This window comes from Chamaea fasciata, unplaced genomic scaffold, assembly GCF_029207755.1.
Source record: "Chamaea fasciata isolate MVZ Bird 193981 ecotype frontalis unplaced genomic scaffold, bChaFas1.0.hap1 SCAF_12, whole genome shotgun sequence".
Taxonomy (NCBI): Eukaryota; Metazoa; Chordata; class Aves; order Passeriformes; family Sylviidae; genus Chamaea; species Chamaea fasciata.
Window position 1 is genome coordinate 10,860,446 of NW_027094097.1, and position 22,252 is coordinate 10,882,697.

Genomic DNA, 22,252 nt, shown 5'->3' on the forward strand with positions numbered 1-22,252 from the left:
CAGAGCTCGTGGTGACTCAGCGGGAGAGGTTGAAATCAGCTGAAGTCTGGTTGCCATCCAAAAAGCCTGGGACAAGCTGTTAGAATGGATGTACCGGGGATGAATGTCAGTATGAGCAGACATTTCTCCAGCCCCTCAGCAGCTGTTTGCAGGATGATCTGCCTGTGGCTGCTCTCAAGTCACCCCATGGCTCAGCAGGCAAAGGTGCCCTGAAGCAGAGGGGTCTGTTGGCTGGCTGAGGGGCCGTAAGACTGAGCTCTGAGATTCCTGATTCAACCCAGTTGCTGAGGAACCAAGTCCATTGAGAGGAGGTGATGCAGTACTCAGGAATTCCCCATGGGAATGTTTTGACAAGGGCCAGTTTGGGATGGTATGTCCTGTTCAGTTGCCTCAGGCAGCATGGGAGTGGAGGCTGTTACATCCCTAGACGTGGGAAAAAGAATCAGTTCAAGTGGCACCAGACAAGTACAGAGGAAGGAACAGTGGCAGGATGAATTTGTCCAGCTTGGAGACAAGCAGAATTCAATCCTTGCTCTTGGGGAGACCGGGGCCCTCTGTCCTCAATGTCCCAATTGTCCCAATTCAGAAGAATTCAAGTGGTTCACAACCTCCTGCTCTGCCCCAAACATCTGCCACCCTACACCTTCAGCATCAGTGTGTGGGGGGTCCTGATGACCCCAGCCACAGTCTCCACTCCTGGGTGATCCTTCTTGACTGTTACCATCTGTACTCCCTGGCAGACCCAGACCATTGTGGCCCTGCTGTGGGGACCCTCATTGCACAGGTCCTTCTTATCCTGGGACCACCTGGCAACCTTGATTGGGATCATCCTGTGCTCAGGGGGACCTGCATTCCCATACCCCAGAGAATGGATCCCTTGTCATCCATGTGTTTTGTTCCTGGATACTCCCAAGCCCTTTGTCGTTCATGGCCCCACTCTCCAGGACTCCCTACACCCCTTGGCCACCTTGGCTGTGTTCCAGGTATCATTGTTGTGCACAGGTCCCCTGTTGTCCCAGATCCTCCCCAAGCACCTTGATTCTCACCTTCCCCTCCCCTCAGGGAGACCCAGACCCCTTGTGCATGGTCCATCCCCAAGGTTCCCACCGTCCCCTGCTTCTGGAACTCCACGACCACAGGGACCTGTTGGACCTATTGGTCATCACGGTCCCACTGTGGGACCTAAGTGGTTCCCTGCATGGTGATGTGTGCCCTCGGCAGCCTCCACCCCCGTGCAGCGCCCCGCAGCCCCCAGCGCTCCATGCTCCGCGTAACTCCCGCAGTCTCCATCTCCCGTTCGCTCCCGCCTCCCTCAGCACCGTTGTTCTCCTGGTGCCCCCGTTCCCGATCCCGGCCCCGTCCCTCCCCTCCGGCCTCGGCGAGGGGAGGAGGATCCGGCCGGCGGGGCCGTGCCCAGCCCAGCCCCTGCGCCGCCCCGCGCACCTCGCACCGGCACCGGCACCGACACCGGCACCGGCTCCGCTCGCCCCCCGCGCCGGGGCCGCCGCCGCCCCCTCGCAGCCCGCCCCGCCCGCCGGGACCCGCCGCCCGGCATGAAGGTGCTCCGGCACAAGATCGAGCTCCTGACAGGTACGGCCCGGCCGCCCGTGCCGGGAGCGGGGGGTGTCAAACGAGGAGGGGCGATGGGGTGACGGGGCCGGGGGTGGCGAGAGCCTTCGGCCCCTGCCTGGGAGACGGAGCTGCCCCCCGCCCCCTCCGCCGCCTGCCGTGGCTCCCGCAGGTGCCGGGGTCGGGTCCTTTTCGGGCTCCCGGAGGTGATGCCTTGCTGCAGCGGGGAAAGCCCAGCCCGAGGGTGCTGGGGGAAGGGGGAACGGAGCCGGCAGCCTCCTGGCAAAGGGGGCCGCTCAGCAGACAGCCGGACGGTGGGGGTGGCCGGGGGATTGCTGGAGCATCCCTGCGGTGCCTCCTCGCTCCTCAGCCAGCCTCCCCTGGGAGTCTCCCCGCTGCCCCGACGAATGCGCTGGCTGGGAAGGAAGCTGCTCTTAGCAACAGCCGCTGCGAGACAGCCTGAGCCCCCACAAAGCCCCCTGTTGCCACCACCACCCCCAGACCATGCATCAGTGGCACCGTGTGCCCCGGCCTGGCGGCTCTCGAGGTGTGGCTGCCTGGTCCTGCACCCCTCACTTGGACCACACTGTCAGGCTGGTTTGTGGGGGCTGCTGGGGTGCAGACCAGTGTCCCTCACGGGGTCAGAGAAAGCTGTGGGTGTTCCTCCTGCACCGGTGGAGCAGGATGTGGCCCAGACTGTGTCACACTGGGGTTTTCCTTCACCCCGCCGTGCTCCCCCATCGGTCCTACTCGGGGGGCAATGCTGTGAGCACACGGCCGTGGCTCAGACTGAGCTGCAAGTTCCCTTCCTCCCTCTCCCAGCCTCACTGAAGGCTGCCTTGGCTTCACTGCCAGCCCTCACTTCTCCTGATTTGTCTGCCTGTTTGTTGCACGCTGCTCAGTCAACCCGAGGTATCCGTGCCAACATCCTGTGGGCACCACATCCGTGCCAGGGCAGGACGCAGGTAGTCAGTGTGGGGACTCCTGTGAGACTGAGGCAACATCTGAGGGATCCCTGCCCTGTGACCAAACACACTCCCAAGTGTGAAATGGAGCTCACAGCCTTGTTGTGATCATGATACAATAATAATAATAATAATAATAATAATAATAATAATAATAATAATAGTAATAATGCTACAAGCTGGTTCTCCTCCAGTTATCCAGCAGTGGGCTGCAGATCCCTGGGGAAGGTAAGCCAATGTGGCTGTTCCTGCCCCCATCTATATACTCAGTGCCAGGGCCCTGGTGGGGCAGAGCACTAGTCCCAGACAGAACACTTATATCCTGCTGGGTTTGGAACTGATTGGGAATTAGGGAAGAGAAATGTCCTGGCTGTGCCTTGGAAACTGCTGCACCACACTGGGAAGGCAGAGGGAGAGCAGAGATAGGTGTGTTTGGGGTGATATCGTGGGAATGGGTGCTTGTTGAGGAGCATTGGGGTGAGCTGCAAGGAAAAGGGCTCGTTGCTGGGCACATTACCCTGGCATAAGATGGGAGCCAAGTTGATTTGGCTAGGAAACCTGGAGCTGTGGCTTCCTCACCGACAACCACAGTGGCCCAGTGGGGCTGGGTGAGACTGCCCACAGCCCCACAGCCATGCTGCCAGGAGCAGGGATGAGGGTTCCTGTGGGGTTTCATGGGAAGCAGAGCACCCAGGGAAGATGGCAACACGGCTGTGACCCTGCTTACTGATCCCTGACTTCCTGATCCCTCCTCTGTTCCCACAGTCAGCACCACTTTAGGAGACTGTCCATCCCATGCCGGGTATGCTGGTTGGGGCAGGGCTCTGCCACATCCCCCCTGAGCCAGCTTTCCCCCCACCACGCAAACAAGGTCACGGGGCCTTTCCTCATGGCTCAGCCACCCTCCCTCCCATATTAGCTGCAGGCTGTAATTATTAAAGGCATTCACCATACACTAAGTGCTGTTCCCAGCCACCCTGGGGCCGTGGCCACACGGTGGGTTGGTGTGCTCAGCGTGGGACGCTCCGGCTCTCTCCCAGACCCAGCTATCGGTGAGGCCGATTTTTCTCCTGGTTCTTTTCCCCCTGGGGTTGTGGGGTTCCTCAGCTGGTGGCTCTGCAGGCTGTGTTGGCTCGGCTGTGCTGGTGGGCTGCAGGCCAGGGCTGTCCCTGTGCACTGAGCCATCTCCCCAGCAGCAGCAGCCCAGCCTGGAGCTGTGTGCCCCTCTCTTGTGCCTCTCCATGGGGCTGGTGGCACCTCTCAACATCCCCCGGCCTGGTGGGACCCTCTGGGCAGGGGGTGACATGGAGACTCCTGGTGCTGGGTGCCCTGGGAATCTCGAGGGGCATCGCAGTGGTGTTTCTCCCTCCAAACAGTTCTGGATTGTTGGATGGCTCCCAAAGAGCAAGGCAAAGTGCCGTGTCTGCAGAAAGCAGGGAGGTGGCACAGCCTGCTTGAGTTTTGAATGGAAAACCCGGTCAGAGGAGCAAAACGCGACTTTGGAGGGGAGTTTATGACCAGTTCCTGTATTCCTGGTGGCCCTACAATATTGGTGGCATTCCTTGGCTTTTCCACATCGTCAGCCTGGACTGATCTAGGTTTTGAAGTGGACAAAGTGTGAAGCAGGCTTGGCTGAGGCTGTGTGGATGGAGGGGTCTGTGTCTGTTGTGGTGCCTGTGCAGCCCAAACCATCCCCGTTATGTCCAGGGAGACTGCACAGGGGGAGACAGCTGAGGGGATGTGGGATCAGTGCTGGCCCATTTGGAGAAGCAACAACTTGTCCAAAGGCTTGTTCTTGTGGAAAGGGTGAAAACAGAGGCTGCAAAGGCAATGCCTGAGGTCTGGATCCTGCTTGAGTGCAGGTAATCCCCTGGCACTGGGACTTGCCAGTTACCCATCCCATTTAAACACAGGGGAGCCTGGACTGTTCCCATGTCTTTCACCTTCTGTGTGCAGCCAGCTGCTGATCTCTTTGCTCTCTTTTGCTCTCTGAGCTGGGCTTGTGCCTGGGGATGTTTTTGAAGATGCTTGTGTTGGCTGAGGTCAGCAGCACCCAGTCTCACACCGCTGCTAGTGGCAGCTCCATGGAGAAGTCTGTCCCTCCAGGTCCTGGGGCTGAGGTACCAACTGGCCAGCACCTGATTCACAGGCAAGGAGAAGACTTTGGGAGCAAAGGCTTCACATTTGGATTTCTCCCATCATTGCTATACAAACTTCAGGCTGTCTCTCTGCTCTCTTTCTGCTTGGAACACCCCTCTGCCTCCCAGCATGGCTGAGAAAACTCACCCCTCATTCTGCCTGTGCAGGGAGATCTCCCTCTGTCCCATACATATCTATCTGCAGCCTAAAACTGGATAGAAATTTGGATTTTCTGTCTTTGACTGATGCTGAAAGCTGGGATGGGAATTTGGATGTTCTTGTTCTCAGTTGGGTGCTTCCTGAGGTGACCAGCATGGACAGATGAGGTTGGTCCCTCAGTTTGACCAAGATCATGCCCTGGAGATAGGTTTTTCCTTAACTGGGAGAACTGGACCTGGGTAGGAGCTGTGCTCACCTAGGCACTGTCTGCTCTGTGCCTGCTGCCAGCTCCCAGCAGAGAAGCTCACTGTGGCCCCTGTTCAAGATGAAGCACCAAGTCCCTGTAGTAGATGGGTGGAGTGAAGCTGATTTGGGTCCCATCCCTATGGGAGGGAAACCTGTGAGGCTCTGGAGGGCTGAGGCAAAGAGAACTGAGGCAGGACGTGCCCTGACTTCTCCCTTGCTCTGGGCAGGGCTGCTGCTGCAGGAGATGACCATGGCAGGGCTGCATGAGCTGCGCTTCACCGAGGAGAAGCCGCTGCTGCGGGGACAGGATGCCGAGCTGGTGAGTTTGGTGACCACGCTGGCCCTGGCTCCTGCACGTGGGGGACCAGCACTTGGGAACTTGGGAGGGGTTGTGTGCTGGCACTGGGCAGATGTGTGGGACTGTGTGTGTGTGCTGCTTTTGGGGGCACATTTGTGATCCTGGGTGTGTGTGTGCTGGTGGTGATGAGCCCGCATGGCTGAGCACAAGTTCAGGTTTGGTGGGATGATGGATGTGTGTGCAGAGGTTACACATCATGCTAACACACACTTGTGTATGCACATATGCAGGCAACACGTGCACCTGTGTGCAGCTGCTGTGGAGGAGTGTGTGTGTGTGCACACGTGTGGGCTCTGTGTCCCCTGTGTCCCTGTGTCCCCCGCAGCCCCGGGCAGTGGGTGCCTGTGGTGTCAGGGGGCTTTGTGAGCTGGGTGGGAGGGCACTGCAAAAGTAAAGGGTGTCTCCGTCCCTAATGGCTCCTTCTCATCCCAGGAGAACTCGGATGTCTTCCTCCCCACTGTGGACACAGACTGGAAGGTAGGACCAGCCACAGGAGGTGCTGCCCACCCCTGGGTTTCACATGGAACAGCAGCCTGTGCCTGGGGAAGGCTGTGGGGCAATGAGTGGGCTCAGGGGTGTTGCTGTCCCTTTTTTCGTGGGGATGCAGTGCCTGGTCAGTGTCTGTTGGGGATGCACATCCATCATGGTCCTTGTCAGAAGGGGACAGGGGGATGCTGCCAGGCATCTCTGTGCTGGCGCTCGGATGTGGCTGGTGGGCACTTGGCCATGGGCTGGGGACAAAACCTTTAAAACAGGCAATTTCTTCTCAGGAAGGCCGAGCTGCTTTTCCAGCCCCTCTACCATTGCCATGGCAATGGTTTCCCAGGCAATGCCAGCTCCCTGCTTACATAAAGATGTGTGAAAGCCTCTTTCTCTTTTGGAGGGCTGGGGCATTGCACCCTATACCACCCACCTCTCTTGGAGAGCAGGGCCCCTCTGCTCCCTTGGCTGGCACCTGCCCATCTTGTACCTCCATTTCTGCTCTCCAGACAAGCCCCATGATACAGCTCTGGGACTCATGGGACTCACTCACTCAGCTTGTGCCTGACTCCCATGTTGGTCTGCATCACTCTCACACCTCTGCCCAGGCTCATCCTGCACCAGGCTCCCTCTGTGGGGACCAGGGTGGTGGGGAGGGAGGGAAGTGGGGCTGCCAGCTTGCTGCCTGTCCCTCTCCTAAAGTGTTCCCTTGCCAGGGGACACCAGTGATTGACTTCAGGTTCTGTGCTGCCACTTTGCCAGCAGTGGGACCATGGGGAGAGCGGCCTTGGGTGGTGATGGCTGAGCTCTTGCAGGTACAGCCCTGAAACAACAGCACCTGTAAGGACAAAATAAATGTGGATTTCATTTATCCTGGGACAAGGGCAGGGGAGCACAGGTCCCTGTTTTAGCAGTGCCCAGAATTTTGGGGCTGACCCACTCAGTGTCTGTCACCCATGTGGGTGGGAGTGTGCAACTGGTAAGGGAAAAAGGCCTTTTGGCAGGCTGTGGTGGTGGCTGCTGTGGTTCACAGAGTGGGACATATCTGATGGCCCTCTCAAAAGCCACAAAATAATTAAAATTGTGCCCTCCCCAGCAGAGAGAGCAGCAGGATGTGCAGGGTTGGGTTGCTCCTTGCTCTGCTTGCTCAGGGCTTCTGTTGGCCACTGGAGAGGAAACCAAACCTCCTGGTGTCACCAGAGTGAGAGAGAGGAGGGAGAGGGAGGCGAGGAGGGGAGGGAGGTGGCAGTGCCAAGCTGTCCAGAGCTCTCAGTAGCACCAGAGGCACCAGTGTGGCTCTCACTCAGCTGTGCTGGGGCAGGGCTTGATTGGCACGCAGGGGATATTAAAGAGCAATGACCCTCCCAGGACAATTGTTGCGTATTTCAGGGGTTGGCCCACGGCGGCACTGAACTCTGTCCTTGGCGGTGCCCAAGTGGAGCAGCAAATGCCACAGGGATACACCTCCATGCCCTCAGGACCTAAAAAAGGAACTGGGCAATGAACAAGGGAGCTTTTCCCATGCCAGCCAGACCCTGTGTCCTCTTGGTTCCCCTCCAAGAGCCTCAGAGTAGGGATGGGCTGAGTTTCCTGGGCTACGTCAGGGCAACCCCCTCCTTTTCTCCGCTCTGACATTTGCAAGCTGGTGCAGTGCAAAGGCTGGGGGCTGCCTGCCATTCCTTGGGGAGGTCTTACACCATTTTCTAGGCTCATTTCCTTGGGACAATCCAGTCCAGCTCCCAGCTTAAGTCTTCACTATCTGTCTGCTGCTCCCTAGAGTCAGTCATTGATGGGATGCTCAGGCCTGGCTGGGGCAGTGGGGGGGACTGGGGAGCCCCCAGTTCTGCCAGCAGCCAAAGTAAAGCCCTTGGGACATAAGCCAAGGTGCAGGAGAGCTGGGGGCAGGTGCTCTGGGATCTGGGTGCCCTGGATCTTGCAGGAGGTCTGGGCCACCTGCCAGGCAAGTGGGCTAGTAGCCAAGGCAGTGGTGATCCCATTTGATGCTATTCAAGCAAAGTCAGCCTTGCTCAGCCCTCTCATCTCCCTGAAGCCCTTTTGTATTCACCTTGGCTCTTACACCCCTTCTGTCTTCTATTAGCCACTTTGTCTTTTTTTGTCCCTCTGCATCTCTTGTTTTTTCTCCTGGGGACTGGCTGCCATGGTCTTTGGCTCTACAGGCAGCGGGGCTGGGGAAAGCAAAAATGGCACCTGGAGTGCCAGGAGCCATCTGGGAGCTGGGCTTCCCCACCACACACGGTCCTTCATTCACAGGGATGCCTCTTTTCAGGCCTGGGTCTGAGCTCCCCACGGGACAGAGCAGTGCACAGTAAAGCCTCTCCGGTGGAGGCAGTGTGGATGTCATCCCTCTGCCTGTCTGTCCTTTCTCCCACTCCAGACCTTCTGGCTGTGCAGCCCTGGCTTGTTTGTAGGACATGGCTTTCAGTGGGTTCCTGAAAGGCATTGGAGGGACTGTGGGACTCCTTCTCCATCCACGATTGCTCAGCTTTGTGCCTGTCATGCCAAACTGGACAGGGCAGGGGCAGGCAGGGTGCAGGGGGAGGGCAGCCACAGACAGCTGAGAGGTTTGGGGCTGTGGTGTTAAGAGGCCTCATTGGAAGGGAAGAAATAATCTGCCTGCACATATGTGCACATGGGAATACTCACACATGTGTGTATGCACACAGCGTGTGTCAGTCCAGGGACATGATCCAACCCCTTGGAGCTGCTGGAGTGCCCCTCCTCCTGCTTTGTTTGCCTGCCACTGGCAATGCCCAGGTCATGGCTAAACTCTGCACATGCCCTGCCTGCCATCATTCCACAGCAGGTGGGAGGAGTGTGCTGCTGGCTGTGGTGACACAGGTGTCTGGGCAGTGTTTACATGTGCATGAGTGCATGAGCGTGCCCCTCTGTGCACACCTGCGTGCCCCTCTGTGCACAGGTGTACAAATTTCTGCAGGTGTGCAGCTTGCTGTGCACCCACCAGCATCACTGATGGCCGTGGCCTCCATGCTGAGCACACAGCAGGAGGATGCAGCAGGTGTACTCACGGCATGCACATGACCACGACACACATGTACAGGAACACGCACTGACACACACAGGGCCTGGCCGGAGGGGGGGATGCCACAAGCATTCTGTGGGGTGCCTATGCTTTGATGTGGGTACGGCATCAATTTTTCCAGTTTTCCCAGTGCCAGGCACGGTTGTGCCTGGCCCCTGTGTGTCTGTGTGGGTACGTGTTCCTGTGCATGTACACGCGTGTCACGTGCACGTGGCACAGCGCGCCTGCCGTGTCCTTCTCCTGGTTTTTGGTGTGTGCCCGTGTCCATCTGTGGCTGTGTGTGTGCTGCCCGCTGCCTGGGCACGGCTGCAGGGCCTTGGCCCGGGCTCTGTGTGCCGGTGTGGGGCTGGAGCCAGGTGTGAGCAGTGGGCACAGGGAGCCCTGCCCTGACCGAGCAGGGGCTGCTCCACGGGATGCGAGTCCAGACACCCGCCTGCCTCCGTCTGCCGAGAGAGGGAAGATGGAGAAGGTACCGCACGGTGCCAGGCGTTTTTCCTTCATAAACAAGGGTATTTGGGGCCAATTGGAGCATGAATAATTCCCGCGGCAGCCAATGGCTGAGTGCTGGCTCCATCGCGGCGCTCGCCTGCAATGGAGGCCAAACCTGCCGAGGGGGAAGGGCGAGGGAGGGCTTAGCGCAGGGCTGGGGCTCCGCTATAAATCGGGGCGAGGGGTTGAGCCAGCGCAGAGCTACGCTTCGCCCCGGCCGCTGCATCACTGTGCCCCACACCGGGACCTCCAGCTTGGCCCACACTGCCTGAGCATCCTCGTCCTCCCAGTTCCTCACCATGCCGGAGTGCTGGGACGGGGTAGGTACCTCCGTTCCCGTGCTCACTGCCCTCCCTCTCTCTCCGGGTGTTTTGCCCCAGCGTCTCTCCCGCTTGCCCAGGCTGGGCCTTTGCACCCAGCAGGGCTCGGAGTGGGTCAGGCAGGCATTGGGGCAGGGAGGACCCTGCTGGGGAGCCCTTCCTTCTCCCAGCCCTGCTGCCGCATCCCTGATGTGCTGCAGGTTTTGGGGACGCATTGTCCTTGAGCGTGTCCTCCCCGAGCCCGGCAGAGATGCTGTGCCGAGGCTGAGGGTGAGCAGCTGTGGCCCGTGCTGGGGCTGTGTGCTGGCAGGGGCACACTGCCCCTCGCCCACCCCCCGAGCTGCAGAGGGAAAGGGTCTCTGGCTGTTTTGAATCAACCCCTCAGTTGTTTTCCGGCCTCTGCGGTGATGGCAACACCCGATGGCAACAGGCTGATGCAGAGGGGGTGAGTGAGGTGGGAGCACTGCAGCGGTGAGCAGGTAGCCTGGACATGGATGGGGTCTGTCAAACACCTATGGGTGCTGAGACCCCCATGGCCCTCCTTGCTGCGGCTGTGGGTTCTCTTTGCCCCTCTCTCCTTGCTGCCTGCATGCCCTGCATCTCCTGCATCCCAAGCCTCTTCCCCCAGCGAGCATCCCTGCGGCAAAGGGCAGGGCTGTGGTAGCCAGCGGTGCTGCAGAGGCTGCACCACGGGCTTGGTGAGGGGCAGGAAGGAGCAGTGCTGAGAATGGATCTGCTCCTTGGATTTTGGGGTAGGAATGAAAGCTGAGCTGTTGGGGCTGTGATGGGGACCACGAGGATGATGATGGCAAGGAGGCAGCCCTGTGTCCGGGATCAGACCACATGGATGCCTCCTGCTCTGTGACCTTGGGCCAGGCCCTTCCTCTGCCTCAGTGTCCCAATCTGTTGTTGCAGAGGGATGTCACTGCTCAGGGACTTCTGCCTGATGCAGCTGCAGGGGGTGGAGGGACAGCTGTGGATGAGGGCTGGGGTCAGGGTGCCCTTGGGAGCTAAGAGATGTCTCCACAGAGCCCTGGATCTACTTTTGGCCACTGTGTTCCCCCAGGGACAGCAGGTCTCAGTGAGGGGAGGCACTGCAGTGAGGAGACCCTGTCCCCAGGCAGTTCCTCCCACCCAGGCCCGTGTCCTTCAGAGTCCTTGGCGGCGCGTAACCCGCGTGAGCATCCACGTACCTGCTCCCCTCCCACCAGCCCAGCCATGGGGCTGCCAGTGCCAGCAGCGAGGCCTGTGATGCTTGGGCACCCTGCCATCATCTCCTGCCCTGCCCTGCTCAGTGCATGATGCTCCTGCACCCAGCAGATCCCAGCCTCCAGGTCACTGCTGCTGGACTGGCTGGCAGGCACGGGCATCTGGAGGGAAGCTCTGGTCCCTTGTCCTTGGGGAGCACCTGGCCTCAGTTTCCTGTGCTGGCTGGGAGCTAGGGCCAGGATGTGGAAGGGAAGGAGCTCTCCTAGACAGGGAAACTGAGGCACAGCATAGTTTTTGTCTCTGTGTGGGGGCACTGCCATTTCAGACCAGGGGTTTTGAAGTTACTTTAGCTGTAATTTTGTGATCAGGTTGCAGCATTTCCTGGAGCGCTGTCCAGGGTCTGGCCTCTGCCTGTTTGTCCCAGATACATTGAACCTGCACCCAGCTGGGCTATGCTGTGAACCCCTACCCTTTTTTTGTTTTTGTTGCCAAAAATTTTCTCAGTCTCAAGCCCTTGAAGATCACCTCTCCTGTCCTGCGGTCCACCTGTCCCATCCTGTTATCCTCCTCTCTCAAGCCCTCTTGGATCCATCCCTTGATACCATCCTGTGATCCTATCTCAGTATAAACATGTCCAATCCTACATCCTATGATCCTATCCAAAGTCTTCCCTTCCCTTCCCTTCCCTTCCCTTCCCTTCCCTTCCCTTCCCTTCCCTTCCCTTCCCTTCCCTTCCCTTCCCTTCCCTTCCCTTCCCTTCCCTTCCCTTCCCTTCCCTTCCCTTCCCTTCCCTTCCCTTCCCTTCCCTTCCCTTCCCTTCCCTTCCCTTCCCTTCCCTTCCCTTCCCTTCCCTTCCCTTCCCTTCCCTTCCCTTCCCTTCCCTTCCCTTCCCTTCCCTTCCCTTCCCTTCCCTTCCCTTCCCTTCCCTTCCCTTCCCTTCCCTTCCCTTCCCTTCCCTTCCCTTCCCTTCCCTTCCCTTCCCTTCCCTTCCCTTCCCTTCCCTTCCCTTCCCTTCCCTTCCCTTCCCTTCCCTTCCCTTCCCTTCCCTTCCCTTCCCTTGCATTTATATGTGATTTGTCCTGCTTTCTACCCCCTCTGGGATGCCCAGAGCTTTTCTTTTTCCTGGGACAGCTGGTCCTCTTTCCCATGTCTTCCCATGGGAGCCAGCCAGTGAAGGGTGTGATGGCAGGGCAGGAGAGGATGAAAGGATGTCTTAGGGCAAGTGGGCATCACCCCATCTCTCCTCTTCCCCAGGAACACGACATTGAGACCCCCTATGGGCTGCTGCACGTGGTCATCCGGGGCTCTCCCAAGGGGAACCGCCCGGCCATCCTGACCTACCACGATGTGGGCCTCAACCGTGAGTGCTGCTGCTGGGCTGGGGCGCAGGGCAGGCAGGGGTGAGCCCGAGGCTCTGTGGGGTGCCAGGACAGCACCCCTGGCTCAGCTCCTTTTCCTCCACCCATGGCTGCACAGGCATCTGAAAGCACCAGGAGAGTTTGGATGCTCAGCTGGACACAAAGCCCAGGCCAGACACAGCCAGGAGTGCTTGGCCACCCCAGTGCTGGCTGCCTGCCTGCCCGCCCACACCAGGCAGGGATGGGACATGGGGGATGCTGCGCTGGTCCTCACTGCCGCTGCCAGCCCGTTGGTATTCAGAGCATGGACCCAGCTGGCAGCAGGGCATAGTGGGGGACAAAAGAGACTGGGAATAGCAGGGAAAGGAGGGACCCTGAGCTGGAGCTATGATGTGGAGATGCTGCACTTTCTGTCAGCCTGCAGCCCTGGAGCTGCACCCCAGAGCCCTGTCCCAGGCTGTGCCCTCCAGCTGAGCCAGGATGCCCAATTCCCTGCGAGTGGGGAGAAGCGTCTCCCGCTCCGCTGGCGGCTGAGGCTGAGTCACTGACACACTACATGAGCTGTGTCACCATTGCAGCAGCTCTGGCTGTTCAGGCACACGTCATGCTGGCTGCAACAGGCCTTACAACCTGCCTCACCCCACATTTTGGGAGGGATGTCCCAGCACTGATGCCATGGGACAGGACCCTGCCAAGCCCCAGCAGTGTCTGTGTCCCACTGCAGGGGTGGGGTCCTGTCCACGGCAGCACTGGGGATGTTTCTTCAGCTCTTTCCTAGCAGGGACATTTTCAGCTATTCCTCAAATCCTGTGTTTTTCTTGAGCCCTTCCTGGGGATTTTGGATGGGGTTAATACCCCAGGCTGCTAATTCTCCTGCCCACTGGGTGGTCTTGCAGTCCTGGGCTCTGCATCCCTCAGTCTCATCCTTCTGAGGCTCACCAGTGAGGTCACCCCAAACTCCCCATTCTCCTGGCTGTGTCTGTCCATCCCCATGCCTCCTGACACCTGTAGGGATGCAGCCCTTGCTAACAGTAGCTGTGGTCTCTGCTGTGAGGACAAGGAGCCTGGAGGGGAGGGGATGGGATGGTTTTAGTGGCGTCACCTCCTGGTTGAAGGGCAGTGGGAGGGTGGTCAGCTTCTGTCCATGCTCCCCTGACCCACCAGGCCCCAGTGTCCGGGTGTTTGGTCTCTGATACCCACCTGCCCTTTGACAGACAAGCTTTGTTTCAACACCTTCTTCAACTACGAGGACATGCAGGAGATCACGAAGCACTTTGTTGTGTGCCACGTGGATGCACCGGGCCAGCAGGCAGGAGCCTCACAGTTCCCTCAGGGGTAGGTGCCAGCTGCAGGGGTCACTGTGCCTGCTGGGGTGTCACCTCCCTGCCCCTTGGGTTGTTGCTGCCTGGCAGTTGTGCCCTGCCTGTAGGTCTGTCCAAATTGTGCCAAAGCCTGTGCAGATGAAGGGTGGGCAATAGGGTGGCTTGCAGGTTGGTGGCATTTCCCTGCCCATTTCAGGCAGCCCAGCTGCCCTGTCCCAGACACTGTGCTCTGAGCAGGTTCCATAACCACCATCCTGTGCCTCCCTGTGCCACAGGTACCAGTATCCATCCATGGACCAGCTGGCTGCCATGTTACCCAGCGTGGTGCAGCATTTCGGGTGAGTCAGTCTCTCTTCCATGGCTGCTGCCTGAGGGTCCTGGGCAGGGAGATGGACAGAAGACAAGGATTTGGGGCTGGGGGAGTTCTCCCTGCAAACTGGCATCCTGCAAGTCTTTTTGCTGTGGGTGGAGGAATGTTCCCAGGGAACGTGTCGGAGCCTGCTGTCCCCTCATATGGACCTCTCCATATTTCCAGGTTCAAGTATGTGATCGGGATCGGTGTTGGGGCAGGAGCCTACGTGCTGGCCAAGTTTGCGGTGAGCCTGGGGCTGGGATGGGCTGGCCTTGGGTTGTTTGTACCTGCTGGCAGTCCAGGGCATGAGGAAGTGCAGGAACTGATACCTCCAGGAAGTGTCTGTTGCTGCGAAGGCTCCCGGAGAGTTGGGGGACCCAGGACAGCAGTGCCAAGGCCACAGTGGCTGGGCAGTCTTGCCACAGGTCTCCCATTGCTCCAGGACAGGGTCACAGCAGCTCCATGCAATGCCTGTGCAGTGGCTCTGGTGGGGGGCTGCCCAGGGCACATATCCCCTCCCCTCTGAGCCTCTCCCCTCTTGATCACTGCAGCTCATCTTCCCTGACCTGGTCGAAGGGCTGGTCCTTATGAACATCGACCCCAACGGCAAAGGCTGGATTGACTGGGCAGCTGCCAAGGTGGGCAGGGCCCCCACCCCTCCTCCCAGTCTTGGTGGCTTCCTGGGGCAGGAGGCAGCCAGGGCAGTGCAATAACTCCCTGTGCTCCCTCCACAGCTCTCTGGCCTCACCAGCACACTGCCGGACATTGTCCTGTCCCACCTGTTCAGCCAGGTAAGGGCTGTGAATCCTCTGGACCCCTGCCACCAGTCCCCAGTCCAGCATCCCAGCTGGGCCACCCAGGCTGTGCCCTGCCAGGTGCCACAGTGCCACTGGACCTGTCCCATGTGCAGGGCTGGGGTCACTCAAGCCCTGCCTGGTCTGAGGCTTAACCTTGATGAGTGTGTGACTTGTGCCCATGTCCTGCCTGGGTGTGCTGCCTGCAGCACCACTGTGCCCAGCTGCATTGCCCAGCATCCTCCTCCTCATCTGTGCTGGCTGGCACGGCATGGGCAGGACTGGGGGAGCAGGGATGTCTCCCCAGCACCTGCCCTGATCTCCATCCTTGTCACCACAGGAAGAGCTGATGAACAACACGGAGCTGGTGCAGAGCTACCGGCAGCAGATCGGCAGTGTGGTGAACCAGTTCAACCTCCAGCTCTTCCTCAACATGTACAATGGGTGAGTGCTCCAGGCAGCCCTGCTGCTGGGCTGTGTCCTGTCAGTGCTGGGGCAAGGGGCTGCAGTGCTGGTGGGTGGCTCTGGGGTCACTGTGGGAACCCAGACCCCTGCTGGGTGCTGTCATCACCCTCCAGTGCATACAGGCAGCAGTGCAAAGTTGTCTGCCACTGCTGGCTGGGGATATAGGAGTGGTGGTACCTGAGCCAAAGCTTTGCCATGTCCCAGAGCCCACCGCCATAGGTAGACATTCCCACATCTCCTCCTGCACTGGGTACTGGCACAGACCTGGGAAAGGGGTCAGAGATGCTGTCCCATGCATGCAGGGGGTTGAGAGCCCTGCTATTCTGCTGGGTGCTGCATCCTGTGGCACAGGCTCTGCTTGGGTTGCAGCAGAGATGGCCATGGCATCCTCCATGCACAAGGTGCCAGGACAGCGGGGCTGGGTGTGGCTTCTTGGGGCTGCCAGGAGCCTGATCCCTGTGCTATGGCATCGGTGGTGGCATCTGCCCATGGGCTCACACTGGCCTTCTTTCCCCTCCATCAGCCGCAGGGACCTGGACATCAACCGGCCTGGGACTGTGCCCAATGCCAAGACACTGCGGTAAGAGTCACACTGGCAGGTCACAGAGGGGTCCTGGGGCAGTGGGATTCACTCAGACCAACCCCTGACCAGGCCCCTTTCTCCTCTCACTTCCAGCTGCCCTGTGATGCTGGTGGTCGGAGACAACGCGCCTGCTGAGGAGGGGGTGGTGAGTGACAGGGCAGTGCCTGCGGGGTGGCAGGTGGGCCATGCCCACGCGCGGGTTCACTGCCTGCTCAGACATGTGGCAGCTCCTGGGAGTGGGAGTGTGCTCGTGTGCAGACCCACCTGCCCATGTGGGCACCTGTGCGCATGCAGCTGCGTGTGGTTGCCACACCTGGAAAGCTTTCCCTTCTTCATGTGCCCAGATGTGCTCACACTGTGCACGCTCAGATGTGTTGGCACACAGGCACGATCCCTGCCTGGCCACGTGCACCCACACAGCTGCTGGCACTTGTGTGCATGTACACACATGTGTGACACAGAATGCCTCCCCAGTCCCCCTCACCTCTTGTTCCAGTCCCTGCCCTTGCCCAGACTGATAGGAGGAAAGTCCCACTCGCTCCATGGCAGGGGATGGTGGTCCTGTGGGCTCAGGGGTGGGATTTGCCAGCTAGAATGCTGTGGGCCAGCGGTGGTGCACAGGGACGATTGCTTGGGTCCTGGCTTCCTAGGGTGCTAATACTGTCTCTCCTGCCTGCAGGTGGAGTGTAACTCCAAGCTGGATCCCACCAACACCACATTCCTCAAGGTAGGCTGGTGGCAAGGGGCAGCATGGAGGTCCCTGCTGCCTATGAAGTGCCCCATTGCCTTCTGTCCCTGGGCTGCAGGGTGTCCCCATCTCCCCATTCCAGGTTCATCATGGCCCTTGGAGCTGGGAGTGTGTGGGGAGGGCAGGGTGACTGGCGGTAGCATCCTGCCAGTGGGTACTGGGGGATGGTGGGCAGTACAGGCATCCTACCAAACTAAGCAGGACCTTCTCTTTGCAGATGGCTGACTCTGGTGGGCTGCCCCAGGTCACACAGGTGAGCCCTCACAATTTCCCCAGTTACCTGGGCATACTGGGCCGTGAGACAGGCACTGGTGCTGTCCTTGGCTAGCTGGGGATGGGCTGATGAGGGCATAGGGGTCTCACACTGGGGCTGCCAGAAGCTGCTCGGGGCTGAGAGGGGATCTCAGCCTCAGGGCTGCCTCAGCTCAGCTCCCTCTGCTCTCTCCCTACAGCCAGGCAAGCTGACCGAAGCCTTCAAGTACTTCCTGCAAGGCATGGGCTACAGTGAGTGCTGGGGCTGGGTGTGGGGCTGGTGTGGGTCTGTGTGTGTGCCAGTGTGCATGTGTGCTGGCCTGCTGCAGGTCTGTCTGTCTGTGTGTCTGCAGGCGTGTACAGGCTCTGTGTGCACACAGATGTGTGTACAAGGGCTCTGTGTGTACATACGTGTGTGTCAGGCTCCCTGTGTAGGTGTGCACGTGTGTGTGTGTGGGCATGCACGAGCAGGGGCTGTGTGTGTGCAACAAAGACAAGCAGAGCCCATGTGCAGAAGTCTGTGCATGTGTGTGTGCACAGTTTATGACCACGTGTGTGTGTGTGTTTATACCTGTGTGTGCATGCTAGCAAAAGTCACTGTGCACGTGTGTGTGTGTGTACAGGTCTGTTGTACGTGTGTGTTTGCAGGTCTGTTGTCCTGGTGTGTGCGTGTGTGTGTGCAGTCTGTGTGCACAGGGACAGCTCCGTGTGCAGGCACACGTGGGCTGGGCAGGGGCTCCTGGCCCAGCAGAGCGGCAGACAGGGCTGACACTCTCTCTCTGCCCTCCCTGCCCTCCTCCCACCCCTGCCAGTCACCCACCTGAAGGATCGGAGGCTGAGTGGAGGCTCAGGTACCGCTCAGTGCCTGCTGCTGCATGGTGCCTGCCTGGCCTGTGCCCTCGAGCTGCCTGGGCACCTTTGGGAGCAGCCTGGGTGCAGGACTGGCCCTTCCCAGCCGGATGCCCACTGCCTTGCTCCGCTTTGCCTGACATGGCACCCTGAGCCAGGGCTGAGGGCTGAGAAATGGCATTCAGAGAATTCCCCCTCCATGCAGGCACAGTCTTGGCAGTGAGCCCAGCGTGCCCTCCTCTGGGCGGGCCAGGAGCTGTGCCCATCAGGGCACATCCTGGCTGGGGGAGGGTGTCACTTTCCCTGCACACCTTGGGCAGCCAGGGGAGCTCTGATCCCAGCTCACTCCTTTCATGGAGCATGGTAGTCAGGGGTCCCCACTGCCTGATGCCCAGGGATTGCATGCCCAGGAGTGAGCCTGGTGTTCAGCCTGCCCCGGAGCACCCCTGCCCTGCTGTCCCTTACCAGCCTAGAGCTGCTCATGTTGTCACAGCACTGCTTGCTGCAAGCTTGTGCCCAGGCTCAGTCGCATCGGGGAGCAGGGCTGGCGGCAATGTTGGCTCAGGTCCCTCGGGTTTTCGGAGGGAGCTGAGCACCCTGGCCTTGTCTCTGTGCCTGTGCAGTGCCATCTGCCAGCATGACCCGCCTGGCACGCTCCCGCACGGCCTCCCTCACCAGCGCCAGCTCCGTGGATGGCACCCGCCCACGTGCCTGCACCCACTCGGAGAGCACTGAGGCCATGGGGCAGATCAACCACACCATGGAGGTATCGTGCTGAGGTCCACGCCCGCCGCCGACGTCTCCTTCAGAGCCATCTCCCATCTGTCAGCATCCCGCCAGCACCCACCCGCCCCGTGGACATCCTCCACCAGGGCCCTCGCTTCTTCGGGGTCAATTTGTCTTCTTTGCCGTTGGCCTCACCCCCTTGTCTGGTACAGGAGAAGGAGAGGGGCTTCGTCCAGCAGTCACACATGGTTTTGCACTGGTCCTCACCCTCCCCAGCATCGGCTTGGCCCTGGCTTGGGAGGTTGGGTGGCAGGGGGACAGGGCCAGGATGGGGTAGCAGGGTCAGGGTGGTGAGATGGGGACAGGATGTTGGGATGGGATGGGATGATGGGATGGGACAGCACGTGGAGAGGACACAAGAGGTAGGTTGGTCTCCCAAGTTCAACTGATGGCTGACCAAAAGGAAGATGGAAACAGGGAGCAGTGCTTACTGGGAGGTCACTGATCTGTTCCTAGGGATGCAGTTTTCATTTCTCCCTGATGGCGCTCTCTAGGGAGAGCTAGCATGGGATCCCCCAGCACACCCAGGATTTGCTACCCCAGAGCTGGCTGAGCCTCGTGAGAAATCACATCCCAAACTGTCCCTTTGCCCTGGTCATGTACCCTGAGGGCTGCCCTGGGGCAAGTGAAGAGGGGTCAGCCCTACTCCAGAAGCTATAAGGGTAGGAGGGTGGCATGGGTGTCCCCCTGCCTCTGCCCATGCCCTCACCAGAGGAGGCACTTCCTTTGTCCCTTGTTACAAGGAGGACAATTACAGCCTGCCACCAGATATGCACTTGGGAGGGGGGAATTGGCTGGCTTGGCCCCTGCCACACTGTCAGTTCCACTCCCAGCTCTAGGGCTGAGCCTGCCAGGGTCCAGAGGCCACTATTCTAGGGGATGTCACACAGCAAATCCCACCTCAAGTTTTGCCACAACCTGTGGGTGTCATCACCGAGGAGCCACTAGCAATAAGATGAGACACTCCCCCCACCATGCTGGGGAGCCTTCAGCACTCTCTGCCCCACGGGGTGCCTCACCACAAGGTGCTGGCAGTGTGGGGTGACCTATGGGATATGGGGAGCACTCCATGGTCTGGCTTTGCCCACATGGCTGGCCAGACCCACCATGGCTCCCCAAATCCATATCCCCACCTCCAGCACTTGCCTGTGCACTGAGCGGGGCGTCTCTCAAGGGCTTGGCTCCCCCTGGGCCGTGGGGCCCCATCTGGCCACCAACTCCAGGTGGCTCTTGCCTCTTGCCCTCGGCATGGAGACCCTGTCATTGCATAACCCCAGTGATGGCCACCTAGCCTCTGCTGCCAGAGCAGCAGTGCCTAGTCCCTCCTGTGCACACTCTGAGGCACAGGTGAGGATGGCCCTGGCTCTAGTGATGGGTCCTCAGGTCTCTGTAGGTGGTCCATGGGGGACCTGAGCAGGGAGCCCAGCAGGTGCCACCACCTGGGCAAGCAGAACCAGCCCGCTGGAAGCAGGTCCCACCCAGCCCCACAAATGCATTCTACCCTCAGATCCCATCCCTGCTCCCCAGTGAAGGGCACAGAGGTCCTGGGGCTCCCAGCGGGTGTATGAGGGCTTGTGGCCCTGAGACCCGAGCCCCACCCAAACCCTCCCATAGTAAAAGGCCACCCCAAAACACCAGTGTCCCCCTTTGTCCCCCACTTTGTTCTGCTGTGTGCTTCCCTCTTGGTGTGACTCTGAAAGCTACGTAGCTCCTTTTTATGGTAGATACCGCTGCGATCTCTTGTTTTCTCAGCGTGTCCTTCCAGATGATATATATATATAAATACCTATACATAATATATATATAAGGGTTTGCCCAGTCCCTGACCTTTTTGGGTTCACTCCTCCTTGCATTCTTGTCCAAGCAGTGCCGTGTGGTTTCCCTGGAGGTGGTGTGGCCGTGCTCGCCTTCAGTTCCTCACCCTGGTTTTGTTGGTTGGTTGGTTTGGTTTTCCCTGGTGGTTTGTTCTTTTGATTTTTGTTGGTTTTCCTTTTTTTCCCAGTCACAGCGGAATTTAACACATTTTCCTGTCTGAGTGCAGCCTGGTTTTGTCACAGCGGCATCGAGGCCGCAGCGCTCATGAGGCAGCAATATGTAAACCGGATTTAACTAACCTGTTGCTGTAGAGAGGAGTTACTGTGTTGGAAATAAACCAACAAACTAATAAAGATGTTAAGAACCTGCTGTGCTCTTTACAACATGCTGCAGGGAAATGGGTCTGAGCCCACCTGGGGCCTGCCTGCAGAGACCTGGCAGGCACGAAGGACAAGGGTGACACACCTTGGCCACCAACCCCACTAGTGATGCCCACAGAAGGGAGGCCAGGGTGCACATGGGGGAAAGCTGTGGGGAGCTTTGGCTTTGGGGTAGCCATAGGCAGGCTGCCCTACATGTAAAGAGTAGATGGAGGCTGGAAAGCTGCCAGTTGTAGCCCAATGAAGTTGGATCCAAGGGCTGTCTGCTGGGGAAAAGATCTGTGTCTGCACAACTCTGGGGATGAGCAGGGCCCTTGGGAGATTCAGCTTCCCTGTCCACTGCCAGGACACCTGTATGTCTCCCCATTAAGGTCTGAGTGTCCCAGGCCATAGCCCTTTCCAAGTGCATGAAGTCCTACCTGGGAAGGATCATGTCTCTACATCCTCGTCCTTGTCCCTGCTCGCGTGTGTCAGTGTCTGCTTTGTGCTGTGTCACTCCAGACTGGTCCCAGTCCCTGCAGAGGGGTCAGACCCAAAGCATGGAGACAGTATGGCTGTGTACTCCACACTCATGGTTGCCTGGGGTAGGCAGAGAAAGCCTGGACATGTGGGGAGGGAATGCAAATGGCCAAGGCTGAGCTGAGGTGTGGGCAGGCAGCCCAGGAGCCTTTCTTGGCTGGTTTGGTTCTGCTGGTCAGGCTGAGCCCCACCTGGGGGGGACGGGGTACACTGCACACGCTTGCATCACTGAAATGCAGTAATGCTGCTGTATTCGTCCAGGGCATAACGGAGACTTCGAGCCGTACAGATGGCTGGGATAGGATGTCAGACAAATGATTTCCACATTCCCACTGAATGCAATTCATGGACTGCTGGGTGCTGAATACTGTCAGACTGCAACAGGAAGAAAACTAACAACTCCATATCCCTACAGTTCTAGTGCTAGGTTAAAAAACTCTTTTTCTGTACTTCAGGTTTGAGCCTAAATAATCTATTTTCTTTGGACCTGGCCCATTTCACCATTCAGTTACCACTTCTTGGACCAGAAGCAGGTATGTCAGTGAAGCATCCCTTCCCATATGTTTACCAAAGAAAGTATAGTCACAGCTTTTTTTAATACTGCCAGTAATACTCGCATGAGAACAGGCTGTTGACGATGCATGAGTTTTTATTTCTAGCAGGAGGAGATAATTTAGTACGTGTAATCCCTCGGGGGAACCTGTGAAGCAATGGGAGCAGCAGGGCAGAAAAAAATTCAGGCTGCTTTTTCTGGCCAGCGACGGATGCCATTAGTGGGGAGTGAGGGAACGATGTAGGTCAGTGTCTCAAATAGTGCATGAAAATGCGACTTAGAGGGTCAGAGCCTGCGGTGCATCTGTGAGGCTGCACTGCCACCTGGTGCGGTCTGAAGCGCTCACAGCCTCTGCCCAGCGCCGCCTTTGCCTTGTTTGTTGTTTAAAACACCCCACCAAAGGACAACAATGCTGTTACAACCGCTGGCTGTTGGGTTTGGTTATGTAAACAGATAGGAATATGACAGCACGCAGGTCTGA

At 58.7% G+C, this 22,252-nt stretch overlaps 1 protein-coding gene across 4 annotated transcripts; it reads left to right on the forward strand.

The window, feature by feature from the left end:
- The first annotated feature begins 1,416 nt into the window (after positions 1–1,416).
- On the forward strand, positions 1,417–20,688 carry NDRG4 (NDRG family member 4). Of its 4 annotated transcripts, XM_066194612.1 has the most exons (17): positions 1,417–1,590; positions 5,306–5,397; positions 5,869–5,913; positions 12,250–12,355; positions 13,568–13,688; positions 13,951–14,013; positions 14,211–14,271; positions 14,579–14,665; positions 14,762–14,818; positions 15,162–15,265; positions 15,810–15,866; positions 15,963–16,014; positions 16,549–16,596; positions 16,835–16,870; positions 17,070–17,121; positions 17,682–17,720; positions 18,342–20,688. In XM_066194612.1, the coding sequence occupies exons 1-17, from the start codon at positions 1,554–1,556 to the stop codon at positions 18,494–18,496; spliced, it is 1,212 nt and encodes a 403-aa protein (XP_066050709.1). In that variant the 5' UTR covers positions 1,417–1,553; the 3' UTR covers positions 18,497–20,688. The 4 variants fall into 4 exon arrangements, with proteins under 4 accessions (XP_066050709.1, XP_066050710.1, XP_066050711.1 ...); XM_066194613.1 differs by lacking the exon at positions 17,682–17,720 and having other exon boundaries at positions 1,420–1,590; XM_066194614.1 differs by lacking the exons at positions 1,417–1,590; positions 5,306–5,397; positions 5,869–5,913 and adding an exon at positions 9,651–9,786.
- Positions 20,689–22,252: the final 1,564 nt, after the last annotated feature.

What these genes read in the sequence shown, in the direction of transcription:
- NDRG4 (XM_066194612.1), top strand. Translation starts at nt 1,554, where the DNA reads ATGAAGGTGCTCCGGCACAAGATCGAGCTCCTGACAG. An exon ending in CTGTGGACACAGACTGGAAG is followed by an intron (nt 5,914 to 12,249) that starts GTAGGACCAGCC and finishes CCTCTTCCCCAG; the next exon opens with GAACACGACATTGAGACCCC. An exon ending in GAGGCTGAGTGGAGGCTCAG is followed by an intron (nt 17,721 to 18,341) that starts GTACCGCTCAGT and finishes GTGCCTGTGCAG; the next exon opens with TGCCATCTGCCAGCATGACC.